A 21803-nucleotide genomic window follows, 5' to 3' on the forward strand; every position below is an offset into this window, starting at 1 on the left:
GCTGTTTGTTCAGCAGTGTGCCTCTGTCAAATTCCAGCAAAGCTACAATGAATGGTCGGCCATGTTCCCTCACTTATCTAAACAAGGACTCACCAGCTGGATTGAGTTGTTTTCAAGCCCTGATCTCCACTTGTCGTGTATAAATCTAGTTAATTCCCACCGACAAAGAGGGCCGATAATTTCCAGGATCGCTTTCTTCCCCGGCTGACTTATTGCTGAAGCGGAGGAAGGCCCACGTGCGCTTGCTTCAGAGGGTCCGCCTCTGCGAGCTGGGAAACACCCTGGAATGTGAAACCGAAAGCAGAGAAGTGATCGGATGTGATTAATTGGATCACTCTGAGTGAGGCCCAACAGAGGTTTTGGTGGAACTTTTTCAGTTTGAATCTTACGAGATCGATTTCAGGTTTCCAGTCCCTGGATAGGGAAAAGAAATCAGCAAAATTAAATGCCCAGTGACAAATATTGATCATTGAACGATTAATTTAAAGGATTAAATACCAGTTTTTATTTTTTAAAAATGTGATTAAATATTCTGTTATTTCTTCGACACAAAATAGAAACATTTTAACATTTAGGTTTGTATTTTTAAAAAACTATTTTCTTTGATTTTGGTTGTCTTTTAACAGACTTTCGGCAACTAAGGTTTCGATTCCAAAAAAGAATCATTAATATGAATACTGGAATTAAAAAAAGCAAATTCTTTGGTCATCGATTTAGAGGTTAAAAAGAAAAATTGAGAAAAACATCTTAATTAAAAAAAAATCATAAAAATGGATTGCCTGATTTAATCGCTTATTGTTAACCATTATATTAGAGAGAACTAAAGTTGACAAAGAGCGGAAAATCAAGCAACGAAAAAGGTTAAAAATTTAATTTTAAAGAGAAATTTAGGAATTTTAGCAGTTTTAAAAACCAACTGAAATTTAAACAAGAAATTTGACTTTAAAATTCTTGATTTGACTTTTTTTCAATTCTTTATTTTGGGGAGATTACAAACGTGCTCGTCATAGATTGTTGGCGAGAATGCTCGCAGCTTTCTCGCCAACTTTCCTGCGTCATAGAGGTTATAATTAAAACAACAAGAAATCGAAGCATTCCTATTTGCACAAATGCATGTGATAAATAAAATTCATCTGAAAGCGCGTAGCCGAAATTAGATATTTATAATCAGGCTGTTGGCATCATGCAAGTTTCCGAAATTTCTCACTGAGATAAGCATCGAATTATTAGTTACTAATTCAGAACATTAAGTACATTTAACAAATAAAGGGGCATTATTCCAAAAAAAATTTCATTATTTTAAAATCATGCAGTGCAATGTCTTTAAATTCTAATAAAAAACACTAGAAAAACGGTATTTTTAGAATTATGATACATTTCTGATAATAATGTTTAATGCGAATAAACTTTGTTTTCTCAAACACCATTTTGAATTATTTTCGTTATTACTATAAACATTTCTGTTTATTTGGCGCATAAACAAAAACAATTCATTGATTATTTCAAAATGAATACAATTTCTTCTTTAATTTTCCCATAAAACATCTTTTTGCAACAGTTTTTATTCAATGCACAAAATGAGTATTTTTGTAGATTGTAGGTAAGTTAACATTTAAAAATAAAACTTTATACTAGTTTCGGATATAAAACTGCGTTATATTAAAAATATAGGTTAAAAATTAAACTTTATGGCTGAATTTACATTAATACAAGCAAATTTTCAACATCTTGAAAATAAGTTGAATCCTTCAAGTCCCTGATACACATAAAATTGTTAACTAATCCAAAGCCTTAAAATCGTGCTGGATATCGATTACAATTTCAAGATTTAAAAATACTTAAGTTATCTGAATTTGCCAAGCATTTGCCAGATATTTTGGAAAGAATGAAAATTAGCACTAAAATTTTTCTGAATTTGTCCATCCCAATAACTACTTATAGTTACTAAGAAAAACTTCTGTAAGATTTGGAATCTTGGGAACAGTAATTTTGGTGAACTAAACTTTTTTTGATATCCAGATAGTAATTGGATGCTAGTTTGAACGCAATTCTTAACATTTTGCCTCGTAATTTTAGTTTTCATATCTTGTCCTGGAAAGCATTTTTTTCTTAAATGTCGTATAGCAATGATCGTTATTTGCTTATAAAAAAGCTGCAAAAACGCCAAAAGCTGCAAAGTAGACACCGTGCGTGAAGACGTATTCACTCGCTGAAGCACGATACTTTTTGATAAAAACAGTTAGATGCTCCACGACTCAAGAAAGTAGAGAAGATTACAACATAAGAGGCGAGTACTAAAAAGAAAATAGTAAATTTAATATTAAATTCTTTTTTTGTTATACAATTTAACCTATATCAACATTTCTCTACATTTTTTTAATGCTGTTAGCTGAATTTAGATTTCATGCATTTGGATGAGGTTAATTTTCGAGTCCGACATACTTCGACTATTTTTTCTTTAAAACATACATAGTATGTTAGAGAAGATCCAAGATGTTCAAAACAAATCTTTAAAAAAAAGAAAAAAAAAACACACACACAGAGCGTTGCTTTCAAAAATCGATGATCTGCGAGTATCCGAGAAAATACAATTTTATTCAAATGTGTTTTTTCTTCCCTTAAATAGCGCCGGTGCTTCACAGTAGATACTGGCAACGCCTTCATGGGCTTACGAAAGATATTCGGTGCGAGAAAAGGGAGTAAAGCATCTTTAAGGTTTGTCCTTTGAAAGTCTTCTAACAAATAGAGGATAAACTTTGATTTTAACCTCTTCGTATACAATGATGAACTCGAGCTTCGAATTACTGAATTTTAAAATTTTAAATCCTAAAATGTAAAAATCGCTTAAAAACGCTGTAACATCTCAAATGCCCTTATATTATTATAGAAATGAAAATAATAAAATGTCTCAAATAAGGTGTGTTATCTAATTAGGAAATTAAGTAAATTCGTAAATCATGGGGTTAATTATATTATGTATTAGTATGTAACGATTAACCAGTTAACGGTTTTTGACGAGTGTACTCGTCAAGATAAAAATACAATATTTTGCATTATGACGAGTTTATTCAATGATAATTACTATATATATAATTGTTTAATTATAATTCATTTTTTTCTTCTATTTATATAATGTTTATATAATATATATGTTTATGACAATTTAGATACGCATTTTCCGAAGAAGTCGAAACAGTTAACTGGTTAAAAAAAAAATTGTCAAACGAAAATGAATTCGGAATAACGCAATTTTGTTTGTAATAACTTTGTTGTTCTAATATTAAAGCAGTTATTGCAAGCAAAAGATAAAATGCTTTTTAAATAAGTGTCTGGAGAAGGAGGGTAGGAAGAGGCTGGGAGTTATTGTATTGGCTGATCTATGGCTCAGTATATTTGGAATGCATCATGCAATAGAGAACTAATACCATGATACACATTTTGAGAAATAGGCATTTGTGCAGGTCGTTACAGGTTTAATTCTAATACAGCATTGTTGCCACTCTAGTTACTGCATTATATGCAGAGGGTAATTGATAACCGATTTCATTTTGCACGATGAATTACGAGTACATACATAGGTGTTTTCAAGAGCAAACCAGATATTCATAATAAAATGTTTGCTTTCTAATACTCGCATGAAAGACGTTTACTTTTTAACATATAATTACTTTTAATTATCTTGCGTAAGTGTTCCTATCTTTGAGGAGAGGGAAAACCAAGCGTTTTGAAAACAGCAATTCCTTGTTACAAAATTATATTCTTGAATGGAAATAAAAGCATTTCTGGCTGTTAAAAGTTTCGATTTCTTTGATTCTTATTAAAACTGAGGAAAGAAAAATGAAATTTTCGATTGCTATGTAAAAGAAAACAAAATAATGAAGGTATCAATCATCAATGATAGCACATCTTTTATTTGTTCATCAATCGGAATCATCATAAAAAAAAAATCTAAGAAACAGACGACTTTTTAAACGTAGCAGTTTGAAATTTTTCATCCATTTTAAAACGTTCTCTGTTTACTTAATATATGTGACTACGTGCCGGCTGATTTTTTTTTTTTTTCAAAAACGTTCGAAAAGAGTTATTTTTGAATATTTGTATAAAAAAGATTGAAAAAACATCTATGGAACCAAAATATGCTAGTTAAATAAATTTTCTTTCTAAAAAAATTGGAAAAAAAGGGACATTTTTTGGCTAAAAAGAGGTATAAAGCAAAAATCTTCTAATTTATAGGCTTATCAAATGATTTGCTTAAAATTTTGCAGATATATTGAGAAATATATAATCTAGCTCCTGAACTAAAAAATAAGCTATATTTCGATCCATTCTTCAAATATTGAGATTCAAATGAGAAAGAAGACGAAATTTACTGTTTTTTTTTGTTTTTTTTTCACATTATGAAGCATGAAAACAACTATAAAATATGTATAATTGAATCGATTACTTATTTTCTAGTTCGGTAGCTCAGAACATATTAAAGAATTACTATACCAAATTTGAACAAAAAATATGCATTAGATTTTAATTTATGAGGTTTTTTCGTAAGAAAATTTTATCAAAGATTAAAATTTGTAGAAATGGTATCTAAAGATGCAACATAGTATTAAAGCGTATGTAAAGGCCAATATAAAAATCAGTGTAACTTCTCAAAAATATACACTTAGAAATAGTTCTAACGGTTTTAAAAAGACCTGTTCAAACAGTAATATTAAATTTTAAAAAAAATCTTAATTTCGCAAAAAAGAAAATCGACTTTTTTTTTAACGTAATCACTTATCTTTTAAGAACTTCTGGATGGAACTAAGTGTAAAATATTTATTAGTTTCTATAAAATGATTAGATGCCCCCAATCAATCGGAACAGTTTCGAATTCGAACAATCTGGAACAAATTCCCCAAGATTTAAACTGAATGCCACGTATTTTTTTTTTTTTTCCAATTAATCTTATGAGTATCAATAAATTTTTTAAAGTTTTAATTTTCATTGAAAAATGGTTACAAATTTTTTTAAAAAAATTATTTATTAAATTTTTTATTCTAGTGTTATTAGTGTGAAAGAATCAGTGAGAGAAAAACAGTAAAATGTGGAATGGTGTATTGTTTTTTTCTCTTTTTGCCTTTTTAATTTAATAATAAATTATTTCATTTTTTCCCCTGAATTATTTTTGGATTGTATTCAATGCCTATCTCCTTTTCATCCTCTAAAACCCAGTATTTCAGAAAATATGGATGTTAAATTTACATTAAAGATTTTAAAATATCTAAATTTTTCTAGATTTTACAGAGCTCAGAATAAATAAATAAAATTAACAAAGCAATCAAATTCTTCAGTTAACAACGCATATTTTTTTTTTTTTTTTTACAAAATCATGATAATATTGACTGTGTTGAACTATACAGTACATTATTAATTGGAATCCAGAATAAATTCACAAATTAAGTCAATTGCAAATTGAAATGCATTTCCACAATATCAATACTTTATAACTGATACAGTACAACTTCAACTATAGACATCTGTCTTACAAATGAAATCATGTATTTAGATTTTGTAGGGAAGGAAATAATAGATTTTTTTTTGTTTATTTTTATGAACAGAAATAATTCTGATTATTAATCTTAGTTTGACACATTTCTATATTTTACTAAATAAATATATTAAACTAGATTTTTTTTTCAAATTATACATAACTAATTAGTGTTACATTGGATTACAAATGTGTGATTGCAGTTTACAATTATTCAAGATCAGATTTTCAAAAATTTCGGCATGTTTATACCACATAATATATATTTTATTAAATATTATTTGATGAATGGTTATTAATAAACACATATCGCAATGAATAATGAAATGAGGTACGATGAATACCACGTAAACATCCTCATCCTAACACTCACCAGAAGTAATGATAAAACAATATTCCTGAGGATACTGAACAGCATCCCATGCCAAAGGTAATTAAACTAAAAAAACAAAAAGCGCTTTAAAGTTGAGTTGTAAATCAATGCTTGGCAGAGTGCGGCTTAATAACTCTTACAGACTCGTTCCTCCCTCACAGCCTATTGTGGGAAGAGTGTAAGATTTTCAAACTCAGTTTATGTTCCCATCATGCGATAAAAGTCTAGTAACTTTTAAAAATATTTTCGAAATGGCGTGCGTGGCATTAAAAATCCCTGGACCGCTCTTCATCGAGGGTTGCACCACTTCACTTCCGATCCTTTAAACTGGTGATGCTCTTTATGGAGGGTAATTTACGTGCGAAAGCAGGAGACAGCTGGGCTTCACCAGAGGCCTGCTTGTGGATCATTAGCCCAACCTCCTCCCTCCTGTACTTTGGTCCTCCCCTTCTTTTTCTAAAAGATGCCATATCTTAACAGGAGTTAAATGCGAAGAATTTTTCAGCCTGCCTTACTTAGCACTTCTTACTTTTTTTTAAGCCCACGATGCTTTTTTTCCCACCCTATCAGTAATTGTGATATCTTCCCACTAATGTTCTTCTTCGTCCCCAATGATGCCACCGCGTTTTAACCCTACTTAAGACCCTTTGTTTAAAAGTGGGTGGTTTTTACTGAGGAGGGATACTGTTTTATTCCTTAATATATGTTTTTTTATTGGAGGAGTTGCGAGTCGAACATTTTATAGGCATTTACTTAATTCTTTGAAGATGAGTTAAGTCCAACAAAATAAAATGTTGTGTAGATTTTTTTAAGGTAAAAGTTTAGTTTATAAAATTTTGTTGGGACTTCCAAAAGGTCCTTGAAATTTCTCGCCAAAAAAAAAAAAAAAAAAAAAAAAATGGTGTTTTATATTTGTAATTCTATGCCTAAGTTTTTTTTAAAAAAAATTTTTTGCACTAAAATGACATATTAGACTAGTGCACTATATTACAGAATGTCTTTACTCGCAAAATTATATCTTTATTAAAACTGTTATTTACATAATTTAGATTAAATTAACAAATAGTTTAAATGATAATAAAGTAGAAAGCACTTGGGCATACTTTAATGCATCAAATGTTATTTCCATTATTACATGGATGGAAATAATTGTAAATTAAAATGCGGTATCTAATTAGAAGCTTAATCTCTTAACAGTATTGCTCGAGCTAGATTGGTATCTAATTATCGTAATTTAAACTCAGTTTAAAATTAACCATTCACAGATGACATAATTCGATATAAAAATGACTAGTAATTCATAAATATTTCAAGTGTTCTACAGCATTTGGTTGAATCTAAACAACTGTATTTCTAGAATAGCAAGGATCATCTAAATAGATAATCGAGATAATAATATTTTTAAGAGGTTAAAAAAATTCAAAAAGAGTTGAATCGTAAGTCGCATTTAGACGTGTGGTTATAAAAATTGAAATAACCAAAATAAACTAGTCTAAATGCTATTCTGGCAGAATCTTAAATCTTAATTATCAGAAATTTATTATAGATTGCATTTTAACATAGAAATTCATAAAATAATTATGTTAAAGGAAGGACAAATATATGAACATTTTAAATCCCAACTTACTAGTAACTTGTTGATATAAAGGGCGTTGTTCGGGATTGAAATTCTATCATGTTTAACATTCTAAACAAAAAAGCTATTAAAAGTCTTTTTACTGTTTTTAGTCTTTCTTATCTTTTATCATTTGCTTTTAACTAAATTAAGAATATCACTTAAACTAGACTGTTTTTAAAAAACATCGATAGCCAATTTTTCTATAAATTTTTAGCATTTGTTACATTATTACTGCACAATTAGTTCACAAATGCTGAAGAATAAGAATCGTTACCTTCGTTAGTGCGATTGACTTACGCATAATTTTAAGTACGATAAAATCACTACTTTAATAAAAACATTGCCTAAAAATGCAAAAAATGAAAAGAAATTTTTAAAAATGAAGGTGAAATTGTTCAAAATGTTAAAAAATACTTTTAAAAATTGTTAATTTCTAATTAATCAAACATTTAGTTTTTATACTTAGAAAAGTTACCAGTATTCTTTTTAATGTCTTGTATAATATGACAAATTGTTCATTCTACCACCGCACTTTTTGTGCATGCGTTAGGTGAACTTTTTTTGGTAAACTAAACAGGCGAGAGGAAATGAAAAAAAAAAAAAAAGATGTTACATTTAGCAATAACTAAATTCGATTATTCTCGGAATTAGGAGGCGTAATAATTGCTCAGCTTTCTGCGTATCACCCCTTAGTGAAGTGCAAACGTTGTAAAGTACTTGTCTTGGAATCCTGAAACAAACAACAGCCACGACAACTTATTTACATTAAAATGGTTTGAAAGAAGTTACTAACTATGAAAACGGAGTACTGTTTTATTTTGTCTTATTTTCCCCAGCCACATTAAAGCGATAACAGATTAGGTCCAAAGCTTTTATTCTAATGGAATCTTTTTTTTTTTTTTTTTAATTTATTTACTATATGTAGCTTCAGAATGTGGCTTGGTGAATCCTCAAATCAAACATTTAATGAATAACAATAATTATTCGAATGTGTTACTATTATCAAGAGAAAGTGTTGACTTCTACATAATTAGTTATAAAGAATAAACTTGATAAATACTTAATGGCACTTAATGAAACTAATAATTTAGACTTTATTTCTTGATATGTTATGCATTCTGAACAAACTCCGTTCTCACACATTGAAAGGAACTTCTAATCCACCTACATAGACCTACCTCTTTCCCTCTCTCGAGGGGAGAGAATGTGTAACTACTAAACTAAAACTATTCAAAAGATAGAAAGAAATTAACTACAACAACCTTAAGAGTTTTAATTTATAATTTTAAACCAAATGAAACTTTGAAATGGCATTGCATTTGTATAGATACTAAAAGAATTCCACAAAACATGTCGATGCAAGATTTAAAAGGATTCTGGTATAAAATATTTCATTCAAACATGGCCAAATTTGCTAATTTTTATATAAATTAAAATATTTATATGGTTAAAATAATGCCGAAAACACTTGATGAAATGCGAATTTGATATCACATTTATAAGCACTGTAAGCATAAAGGACTAAATGAAAAAAAAAAACTCAAATAATTACTATTACTATTATTAATCATAATCTATTGTGATGCATGGAATTTGTTGGTTATCATCTTTTATATATCTTACTTATTCGTTATAAAAATTCTAAACATGTAATGAATATTACAGCATTTCTTCAAATTATCTATTTAAATTAAGATTTCATGACGTTTTCTATAATTTCAAAGTGTAGCGAATTGACCAGCAGGATCTGAAGTTATCGTTAATATCTTATGAACATATATCAAGGATTTTCCTGTTTTCTGCTTCATAGAATCAGAATCGAATTTTTAAAAAATGCAAGATAAATGTCAAATTATTAAAATATAATAAACTTAAATCTGGTATCAATTGATTGCTATATTTACAAAATCGATTTAACATGCTACATAACACTTTGAGTTCTCGGATTTAAAATACAAAATTCCTGTGCGAAACAGAAAATCTTAGTAAAAGCATAGCTTTTAAACTGAAGATATTTATTGGTAATTTCATTAAAAAATTACCTTTTTAGCGATATCATTTGAATTTCTCTAATAGATAAAAACTGTTTTCAATTTTACTAGTATTTTTAATTAATTCAAACCTATAGCTGTTTATGGTTAACATAAAAGGAAAGCAAAGTTAAATGCATCTTTTGGTGAATTCATTTTTTTGTTTAATATTATACATAAAAATATGCATATTACTTCCATGAGTTTTATAGGATTTTTATGAAATTTTGTGCTAATATCTTATACATTCTTGAATACAGTTTTATTTTTTTAAACACATTTTAAATAAAAATGATGAAATATTTACAAAAATGTGGCTTGATTTGATTATGGTTTATTTGTTGAAAAGTCCTCGTGTATACTTAAATAACGTAGAAAGAGCTTTTAAAGTATATCAGTGTATTTAATAGATCTTATGGAATTTCAAATTATGATACATTTTGTAATAAACCTAATACAATAAACCTAAAATTCATAAAACTATTCATTCAATTCATGAAGTCACTGACAATTAATCTTACACCCCATTTTAGGAATAGTCTAAACTTCAGTTTAAAAAATTGTTTAAATGATCTGATTTAAACTTATTTGATTAAATTTTTTTGAAATAGAAATTAAATTGTGAAAATAAATTGTAATTTAATGATCTGAATAACTTATTTAAATAAAAATTTGTATGTTTTTAAATGAATATAAAATATATTGAGAAGACTAATTATACAATAAATTATTAGATAAGTAATTCTTATATTTAAATCAAATATCTTAAAATTTCATTGAAAATCATTTAAAAATTCATTATTCAAAGAATATTTCTGTCAAATAAATATTTTTACATATGAATTATTTTTTTTAAATTTATTCCTTTGAAATGGACAACACTTGGATATTATTACCTACAAAATAAAATTCTTGTATCGTTGTTTTCAGATGCACCGTTTAAAATATCCTTAAAAGTTATTTGCCTTACAATATTCGTTGGACCTTAATTTTTTTTTTTTTTTTTTTTTTTTTTTTTTTTGGATAAATTACTTCTCAGATTGAAATTAAAAAGAGTGAATGGGATAAAATAAAATTACACAAAAACTTAACATTTGAAACAATTTTTTAGTTAAATAAAAAAATTCTATAAATTGCAGCGTACACATTTAAACTTCCGTTAGTCAAAATAAAACTTTCGAAATTAGTATTTGGATTCGTATTTCGATATGTATTTCGAATTGATACTAATATGACAGCACAGTAGTTTAAATTGATGAAAATAACAATTATATGTATTTTTAATGAGCAACAAATGTGAAAAAATTATTAAAGAAGGGTTTTCATTCGAAATCAGTTAAATAATTGTCGAAATCCCATATACCTACAAAACTACAAGAAATTAAAAATTTATACAGGAAATCAAATCAAACAAAAGCTAAATTATACTTGAAACTAAAAAGACCAAATTAAGCTACTTACGTTTGGGGGTTCCTGAATCTTCGGGTGTAGATCGTTCGATCGACCGAGATTCTTCGGATAAGTTCGGTGTCTCAGACATGCGATCAGCCCCATCGGCCATTGAGTCACTGTCCCCTCTATCATCCTTCCCATCCATGAATGATCCCACACCTTGTCCGAGAGATGAGCCCGTCGAGTTTGCTGGACTCTGATGAAAGTTGTTGTCGTTTCCATTGCCTTGGAAGCAAGATCCCAAAAGGAGGGGTTGGGGACCCCCTAGATCACCACCTGAGGAGATTCCATCCAATTTCATACATTTGGCGGGCATAAAGGCAGATCCATGAAAAGCCCCATTGCGGTCATCCATAAGTCCCAGAGGTCGAAAAGCCCCAGCATTAAGATAACTTCGCCCCAACGCATGGCTGGTTAGCAGAGGGTGTTGAAGAGAGAGAAGGGGTGAAGACAGGGAGGAGTAGGGATCCCCTTGACCGAAAAGGGGGCGAACGGGAAACGTGGGACTGGTGAAAGAATTGGTTGAAACATTTGTGCCCTCCTTGTTGCCATCGAGCCGCCCGGGCGGTTGCCGAGCGGCGAAAGTTACGTGGCTTTGGGCATGAGGAGTGACGTCTCCGCAGGTGGAACTCAGGACCATGAGGGGGCCGCCCATAGCATTGGAGAGGTAAGCAGAGCTGTCCAAGCACAAACCCTGAAAAAACATCAAATTGTTAGAGAAAAGAGCCATATTTATATGTGTAATTAACTAGCAATATATAACTTAAAATTCAGCTGGAGCAGTTAAGAAGCAAGAAGAATATTATAAATCTACAATGAGGGAACCGACCTGATGGAACTTGCTGTTAAATGCCATCATGATGACACTGTCAATAATTAAAAAAGAAGGGATGGAAAATATAAATTAAGCAAATCTTCAAATTAATGAACTAATTTGGCGGAAAGAGTATGCAATGAACCGTTAAAAGTACATGAACAATATTTAAATTGTTTATTAAGAAATTTTACCTACTGTTCATACCAAATATTTAATATTAATACCAAATTTATACCTACTTAACGAATAAAATGATTTGTAAAACTACTTATTAAATAGCCGATCTGAATTATTAGGATTAGAAGGTTATAAAATTATACAATATATCTCAAATTTATTTTGTCCTTCCTATCCGAAGTACTATGAATTTAAGATTTTCTGAGAGCATATACTATTACAGAAATTAGTGTACGCTGAAGAAACTAATGGATTATAATGGTGCCTGTGACATATCTATCGGACATGCGACGTGTCTTCCACTGAGAATAGATAAATTAGCATAGAGATTATCATTATAAAAATTAAAATTGACATAATACAATCTTTAAGCAAAATAAGTAAAGCTGAAATTAAGTAGGTAAAACCAGTGCAATTATTGCAATTAAAAATTAGAAATAAATTAACAATAAAGTTAATAATAAATTAACAATATGAAAGAAGTTAGGTATAAAAAATCAGTGAGAAATATAACATGCCTTATTGAGTACCAGCACATAAACGTTTTTACTCAGAATAAGATTCTTAATCTAATAATAATGACAACTTTGCTTATATCGCGTGCAACAAGATTCTTAACGCCGCTGGATTGTGGCATAAGCAATGCTTTAATCTCAATTTCAACCGATACATTTTTTTTATATTTAAAATAACACAGAAAGTAAGAATGATTCATAAAAATTTTAGTTACTTGAATTGATATTATTTGAGAGAAATAAAAATCTTATATGATCATAATAAATTAAATATAATTAATTATATTATAATTAATTTAAAACATAAACTCTCATGGGAATTTTTAAATTTGGTTCCTTTTTATGAACTGCGATTGCCTGACAAATTGAAGTTTATATCTGAAACAAAATATCTAATGTGTGAATTCCATTAAAAGGATGTTTTCAAAAAAAGGCATTTACTAATTTCTTTATAAACTAAACTACGGTTAAAATTTTAAAGCATGAAATCAAAATTAACCATTTTGATACATTAGAATAGTTAATTTGATGTTTAAAGGAAATTTGATACCTATAAAAACGGGATTTAAAAATCTCTAAAAAAGGAAGACAAAACTAATTTTAAGACATGATTTTTAATTAATACTTTTATCATATGCCGTTTATTTATCTGAAATAAGTTTTTTCTATTTGATTTTTTTAATCGTACTCGCTGCAAATTGATACAAAATTCATCAAAATAAACTCTATATTACATTTCATATTTTTTGAAAAGTAAGAAATTAACGTCATTTTAAGTTAAAGAAATAAACGTCATTGAAAAAAATAATCACCATATTTCATTACGCGATCAAAATGTTAATACTATAAATGAAATATATGTCATAAAATATAATGAAAATGTACTGATTTAAGCTTAAGGAAACTAAGTAAATAACAAAAAAGCAATTTTGTGATAAGCAAGTATTTTAGTTCAGGTTTCCATAAGAAATTTATTTCTATCAATATAAAACACAAAGCAAAATCAAAATGGATTGTAAAGATAAAATCATATTAAAATAAATTTTAGAAATGGTCCAAAATAAATTGATGTCTATAAAATATGTCTCAAAAACATTAAATCTTGATCCAGATTCAAGTAAAATCACAACTATGGAATGCTGGACCTACATAATTGCATTTGAAGAAAAGGTTGAAATTTTTAAAAAAATAAACATAATACCTGGTCAAAGAATGCATGCGGGAAATTATAAAGGAACATTACCAATTGATTACTGCTTCAGTTTATTATCCTTAAATTAACAGCTAGTTTTCTGACAACGGGATATCAATTTCGTCTGCGACTCATATATGAAAACCCATCAATAATTCAGTAGAATCTATTTGCTTTTATCACAAATGCTGTATTGGAGTCCAATCCATTTGATTCGAAAATGCATATTTAAATTCCAGGAATAACAAGAAAAGACAATCAACTTCGTAGTATAAACAAATAATAATACAAAAAAAAAGATTACACCATCAAACCACTCTTTTTCCAGTCTATTATTATTACTGCTCATTTAACTGAATAAAAAGAAGAATAAAAGTGTTGCCAAACGATTTAAATAATGTAATGAGCAAAAACTAAAAGAAACGATTTTTCTCTCGATACAAGCCGTCGATCTATTCGTTCTAAATGCTGCAAAAATTTGAAATTGAACAATTGGAATTCAATTTTTGTTGTAAAAATAAATATGTAGAAATTCCACAAGAAAATACTTTTAGAGAAATTGGAAAATTTTAAGGAGACAAAAAGTCGTAAAGTCGGAACCTCAAAGTTAGATAGTAAACAAACAAACTAAAAAATTAAAACATTAATTAAAGGAAGCAAAAAATAACTTTTTTATTAGCTGAGTTTAGTTTAGTTATATTAAAGTTCCGCTTTAAAGCAACGTTAGGGCTATTTTGGGACGGGCCTCGTAATTCTGAACCACGGTCAGATGACGAGGACGACACCTGAACTCACCCCCCCCCCTCTCCGCACCACACCACACCAGCGGGAGGACGTTTCACCCTGACGTTTGATATGCATCAGACCCGCTTACACGACGGATCTTCGGTGGAATCGGATCTCGAACCTGAAACCCTCCGGTTTCGAAGCCAAGACCTTATCACCAGGCCACCGTGGCCCCTTTTTTATTAGCATTTCAGAAATTTAAATGTATTATAAGTTAGAGTTATTTCCTAAACAATTTTTTGATTACAAATATTGAAGAATTTGAATGAGGATGATTCGAAAATGTTTATAATCTTTTTTAAGAATGTTTAACGCAATCTAACTTGGAGTTGAGACCCTCATTTTGAAAAGACGTATTTCAAAATGTTACCAATCAGTTTTTCAAACAATTTTTATTCAGATCTCGCAAGATTCGAAGCCCAACCATAGCAGCATGACTCTTAGTGGAATGGATCTGCCTCTTAACAAATGTAAAATTAAAATTAACAAAACACGTTAAAAAAAACCTTCTTTTTCATTACATTTCTTAAAATGAAGGTAAAATCATGTAATAAAAATATTTTGAATCTATAAGACCTTCCAAGTTTAGTAAGTGATTGTAATGGCAATGAAACTGTATCTATGTCCAGAGTTGGAAAAACTTTGAGTTCAAGAATTTTATTAACTCAAAATTTCCATTCACGATATCTGAAACGTTTTTATCGGTTTGAAAATTTTCTCATAAATCCAGCGTTTGGTTTCATTTTGATTCAACATCAGGTAGTGAAACATTTCTAAAAAATAAAAATTTTTGATGAAATATTTCGAATTAAGAATTTTGTAATTATTTTTATTTATTAATATTGTTCAATGCGCAAAAAAAAAAATGTCATGATCACTGGTTATACGAGTTATTATCATGCTTTTAACAGCCCTTTTTTAAAATCGAATGCCATGCCACATTTTTTAAAGTAGTAGCAATGTTCAGAACTGAAAAATCTTTGAGTTCAAGAGCTCAGACAACCATTCGCAAAATGTCCATTTACAATCTCTGATTTGATCAATAAATATAAATTTTCAGCAATGTAAATTTTCTCGTGACTGCAGGGTTTGGGTTCACTTGGATTAAGCATTAATTATTGAAACATTACAAAAAATTTTTGATGAATTAGTTCGAATTAACAAGTTTTCTTAGTTATTTTTATTTATAAATATTGCTCAGAGCTCAAAAAAAAAAAAAAAAAATGTCCACGTTACTGGTTAAGCAAATTCTTACTATGCTCTATAACAGCCCATTTTATAATCGAATGCCACCTTTTTTCCAACATTAGCAACATTAGAGCTGAAGAATCTTTTGAATTCAATAGCTCCGTCAACCATTTGCAATCTCCGATTTCATCAATGAATATGAATTCAGCTTTCAGAATTTTCAGCAATGGAAATTTTCTCGTGACTACAGAGTTTACGCCCGTCTTATTAGTGAAACAACAATAAACGAGTTGTTAACCTTTTAGCTACTTATCCCGCGGGTTGGCAATCAGTCCATTTTCTACTACACCCCACGTTTTTCGCAGTTTAAAGAGTTCATTTTTACGATTACAGATTTTTATTATATCGTATTATTATCGTGTAACAAATAGAATCAGTCCAATTTGTTTGAAAAATATTTGAACTTATTTGCAAACAACGCATCTAAATAGTGATTTGAAAAAATTACGCAGCCAGAGAGTTAATAAAAAATTTAAATGATGAACTGATTCTAATTAAAATAGTTTTCTTAAATTATTTTTACTAATTAATATTACAAACGGCGTAAAAAAAAATGTCTTATCATTGGATTTACCACGGTTTCAAAAGTCTTTTCACAATTTATTCTCTGAAACCAGCCGGAAGAGGTTAGAGGAGACACATTTTTTTGTTGGGGTCGGAAGGATTATTTAAATACTCTCTTTCTGATATTGTGGAACTCCCCTCTTTCCACCCTTACTCCACTTACTCAAATTCGAAATGGAATTGAATCTCGATTCCATCTTCCTCTTTTTCTCTCTACGTGCTTTTAATTTTAAAAGCCTCGAAATAAATGACTCCAGATTTCATTTGTCTTGTCAGGGAAAAAAAGTCGGTTTACCATAATAAAAGAACTTTTGTAAGGGATGGAGACAAACTTTAAAAAAAGTTTTTTTTTCTATCTTTTTTTTTTCTTTTCGTATTTAAAGGAGTCCAAGGAACTGATATTCTAATTTGGATATAGTCATTAGTTAGATAGAGTTTCTTTAATTCTAACTCTTTGAAAGAAGTTCAATTTTTCAAAAACAGCGTAGACAATCTTTCATCGGATGTGAATTGCAAGAAAAGTTCGTTTCTTCACGATTTTAGTTCAAAAATTCATGAACATAGAACATTACGAATATCAATGGATAATTTCTTCATCAAATATATCCTATAATCATTCTTTTAAAAAATTATATTTAAAAATGTTGGGGGTTTAAATTGGTTTCGCTTACATAAACATACAACCCGTAAATTTTGTAATAGATAACATGGTCAAACATTACTATAGTCGAAACAAAACTGATTTATTTCTTTTCGTGTGAATATGATTTTGCTCAAGTTTGGAAAATTGTCCAGGTATAAATCAAATGCATCTACTTATCCCCTTTTATATTTGTAAATGAATAATTAAAGCTATACTTAAAAATAAATAATAGATAAAATTAAATTTTAAATAATTTTTAAAAAATATAGCTATTGAATGCATTATTTCTTTTCCAAATCTTAGTATATATGTAGATGTTTTACTGAATGCTAGCAATATACGTAGCAACTATTTACAATTTTTCTTGAAGCGTACGTTAATGCGATAATTAGTAACAGCAAAATGACCAGATGTCTAGTCGAAATATCTCGGATAGTTCACGTTCGAGAAAATATATACATAACATTATAGCATTTATATATCATATAATATAGCATAAAAATAAAGCGTGTATCATATCTTCTCTGATTTGTAAAGCGTTTATTGTAACAGTTGATGAGATCTATATCTATAATGCGATCTATATATTTTAATCATAGATTATCAGGACCGGCAAGATTATTTGAAGACGATAAATATACTATTTACCAAACTTTTGCCTTTTAATGCTTTAGTTGACTCGTGATATTTGACCCTTTAGATGGAAATGCAGATTTAGGTATCTTGCAGCCGTAGTAATGCGCCTTAGATACCATTTTTAATAAGTTGTCAATTTAATTTCACATTTCAACAAATATTAAACATATTAAGATTAATTTAGGTTCATATTTGTTTTATTTTTGGAAATTGTTATTTTATTTATTTACTATTGTTCCAAACTGCCCGGTATTCCTTTTTTAATAAACTATATTAATTAAATAAACCTTCGGTTATATATTCTAATAACTAAGAGAACGTTATGAAAGAAATAAGAAGAAGCTAAGCAATTTTACTTGATGAAGTGCAAATATTATCCGAAATTTTATCATTAATATAATTTGTCTTTTTTTATTAAACAAACTAGACTTGGCAACTTGAAAACTAAATTTTTTTTAACCAGCCTGATTGTGGTTTCCACTTAACCTAACGGTCCTAGGCAGATGCCTAGTCTGTTAGGTATCACTACCACCACCACTCTTTTTAGGTTTCATTACACAACTGAATTTTTGATGGGATCATTTTCATATTCATGATGTTTCTATCGTGAAACTTAAATTCTACCATTAAACATATAATGGCTTTGAAGATGACACGTTTTGGTGATGAAAAGGTGATTGTATCTATTCAAATATTTTATAATATGAACCATTTCCAGAAAGCTACTATTTTTAATAGATACTGACGAAAATATTAATATTACAGAAAATAACAGAAATAGAAAGGGAATTAAATAAAAATTCCATTTCTATTACCCTTTTTAATTTCGACCAGATAAATGAAAAAAATATAGCGTGTTGATATTATTTTTACTATATACGATTTAGTATGAATGAAATTTTAAATAGGATAAAAGTAATGATTAGATACTACTTGATAAAACTAGGTGAATTTATTCGGTAATGAAAATGAATGGAAAAAAAGATAATTTTAGCTAAAATTATGCAGCTCACAAACCTGGTATCCGAAATCTGCTAACCAGTAATTTTGGAAATGAAAAGATAATGCAGAAAAACAATAAGATTTATATTAAATTTTAAAATATTTCTAATGTGAATTTATTTTATGAAATATTTAATACAAGAAAATTTAGAATCTCAAAACGTGGATTTGTTAAACATTCTTTAACTCACCTAAATGGTTGCCGGCAATATTACAATTAACTATGGTGGCAAATTAGCGAAAAATGGACGATAGATGTTCACTACTATGTGAATAAAATGCTCTTAGATCTTGCTTTAAAATTCTATATTTAAAATGGTATTAAAATCTTTAGTGAAAAATGGTTTTAGGAATCATTGTTTAATCATTCAACATTGTAAACTACTTAATTATTTAGAAAAATATTTAAAACATTATTTATTTTTACAAAAATGTATTGCTTATTCATAGAATTAACATTGTAAGTAATAAATTCTGTAATTCTTATTAATTCCTTTTATATAATTTGAAGTTAGAATCATTTTTCTTATAAAAATATGTCAAACATATTTAATTTTTTTCTAATTATTTTATTCACTTAAAATTTTTTTTCACATATTAATGATAAAGCATTGATAATTAAATCATACATTCTTTGTTTTGAAAGAATGCAAAATCCAGTTTTACTAATCGTATTTTTAACCAGATAAAAAAAAATCAAATCAACATAGAAAATTTAAAAAAAAACCTCATTCTAATATATATTAAACTATTATTTAAATAAATGTCAGAACCAAGTTTTCATCTCTTTAATTATATTAAATGCTGAATAATTTTCTTAGCTAGAAGCTTTCTGGTTTTAATGCAATAATAATTGTTTGGAGTATCATTATTAATAAGTAAATGTATCGAAAATATATAAACATAAATTTATTTAAAACTTTATTATTTACAATTCTTAAAGTTTCCCAAAGCTTTTATAGGTACAACTCAATAATAAAAGTGTACATTTTTTTTTAGACTTTCTACATAATTGCAAAATCATTGTGTAGTTTTTAGAATTTTTTATTTAATCCATTAGAAGTATTTAAATTTAAAAAAACCTAGAGACTGCAGCGTACTGAACTCAATATAATAATAATTTAAAGAACATTCTAATAAAATCTATTGAATGCAAAACTAAATAGGAAGGTAATGATTTATGATCTGTCTGAAAAATTTGAAAAAGAAGAAAAAATTTAGAAAAAAGGTTTATTTTAATACGAAAATTTCATCTGCCATTATAATCAGAATGACAACATAAATAAAACTATTGTTTAAATGTATAATTTTAGCATTTAATGCATTAATCAAAATTTAAATATTAGAATGTTGTAATCATAACATGCTTTTTTTGGCAATGAATTAAACTTAAAACTTTTGCACAACATGTTTAATCGTATATACATGAAATCGGTTACAATAAAATGAATAGACCTTGTATACTCTATAGACTTAAATATGTAAATTTAGCAAAAGACTATCTATTTTTTAATAAAAATAACAAAATCTTTATTAATCGGTATAGAAAAACTTTTTAACTTTTAATTAATTTAAGTTTAATTTTTTTAACTCTAATCTAAGATTCTTCAGATATCCAAAAACTATTTCAATTTTTAGAATTCGGCACATTGTTTCACATAATTCGTAGAAAATTTTCTTAGAAGTTTTGAAATGTGTGTTCACTCTTTGGCTGTTTTATCTGAAATCATCCTTAAATTCAATTTAATATCACGAATTAAAAAAAAAACTTTTATAAAATAATATGAAATAAAACAAAACACTGCGAAGTTTTTTTAAGCACAGTATTATAGATTTAATAGATCCTTGCCCTATATTCTTGTTTGATATTCGCAATATTTTATACATAAGTTTATAATACTTCAACGATTATATAATACGCTTTTATACATTGATTTGAGAATTATGAATAAGAAATAATTTGTAATTCTAATGAAAATTTCTAATGATTAATTTACATATATATATACTATTTTCAGTAACAAAAGCTATTTAAGACAATTACAGTGATTTTTTAAAAAAGAAAAACACTTCAGAGAAAAAAATATTACAAATCAACTAAATTATTTTATATTGTTGATTTGTTTATGTATTATTATAAGTATAAATTTTAATCACATCATTCGACTGAAATAAAATTTTCTTACCTGAAACGGTGGGAATTTCAGACCCGAAGGGAAGAAACCAGCTCGCCCTCGTAATCGATCGTTGTGGCTGCTCATTTTTGATAATTAATCAATTTTTAAAAAGTTCGTACAATTTTACCGAATGCTTAATTGCTGTTTATTTTCGAAAATAAACTAATCACAACCAATAACAATTTTTTATCGGAAGATTCAATTAGATTTTAAGAGTCAGAAACTTCCAAAAAAATTAATAACAAACTTTTCAAAAACACGTGGAGATTTTTTTGGCTGAAGTCTAATGAAATCCACTACCTCAGATCGTCAACACGAAGTCCATGTTGCCTGGCCATCCAATTCAAAGTTTCGGTGTAAGTTTTCAACATGAATGTACGATTAAGTCTCTGAAAAATCATGTCTAATAATGCTTTATTTGATATTGTTACCAAACCATCCGAAAGCAGGTCTCTCGTAAACAAAGGCTAGTACCACAGTTCTTCTCTGTGCCAGCAGTGCTCTCTGTTCCAAGTGCCGAACTTCAAATAGCCGAAAAGTTCAGTCTACTCGTGCGAAGTAGACTGACTGGTTGAGAATTGCAAATCCAATTAGTCTGGGACAACTCCCGCCGCTCAGTTCTAGCCACTACCTCCAGTGAACACTTCCCAAACTTCTCTTCATCTGCAGCCTCCAACTCCCCACCCAACTCCGAGTGATCTCTCCTTCTGGATTGGTCGCTGCCCAAGTACTAGCAGGTCTGTCATTGGCTCCGGGACGGTTTGTAGGGCGGAGTTGGGAGTGTGGTCTCGGCGGTTTGTGGAAAAAGGTGAAGTTTCCAAAGAGAGGAGGTGAGTTAAGTCACTTGCAGAGGGGTGGTACCAGATTTGTCGGAAGTGGGACAACTCTTGTGGGGAAAGGTCTGTCAAAGGAGTCATAGCGGCTATCCATTATAGTGATTAGAGAGTGTTGAATGGACAGACTTGCTGCTGCTCCCTCTTCTCCATCCCCTCAGTCCTGCTGGGGTTGAGAAGTGCCCCCCCTTTTTTTATTATTATCTTTATTGC

The 21803-nt window shown here is 28.8% G+C and overlaps 1 protein-coding gene across 6 annotated transcripts in view; it reads right to left on the minus strand.

Moving 5' to 3' along the window:
* Positions 1 to 21375, minus strand: part of LOC129962427 (E3 ubiquitin-protein ligase Rnf220-like) — a 66688-nt gene extending 45313 nt beyond the window's left edge. For 3 of the 6 annotated variants that reach the window (XM_056076192.1, XM_056076191.1, XM_056076190.1), the window contains exons 1-2: positions 20767 to 21375; positions 11010 to 11694 (exon numbers count right to left, since the gene is read on the minus strand). In XM_056076192.1, the coding sequence (XP_055932167.1) occupies positions 11010 to 11694; positions 20767 to 20841 (760 nt within the window). In that variant the 5' untranslated portion in view covers positions 20842 to 21375. Of the gene's footprint in view, positions 1 to 11009; positions 11695 to 13710; positions 13992 to 20766 lie in introns of those variants that run through there. The other 3 variants (XM_056076196.1, XM_056076194.1, XM_056076193.1) reach the window with 3 other exon arrangements.
* Positions 21376 to 21803: the final 428 nt, after the last annotated feature.

The sequence above is a fragment of the Argiope bruennichi genome, chromosome 2, assembly GCF_947563725.1.
Source record: "Argiope bruennichi chromosome 2, qqArgBrue1.1, whole genome shotgun sequence".
In the NCBI taxonomy this organism is placed as follows: domain Eukaryota; kingdom Metazoa; phylum Arthropoda; class Arachnida; order Araneae; family Araneidae; genus Argiope; species Argiope bruennichi.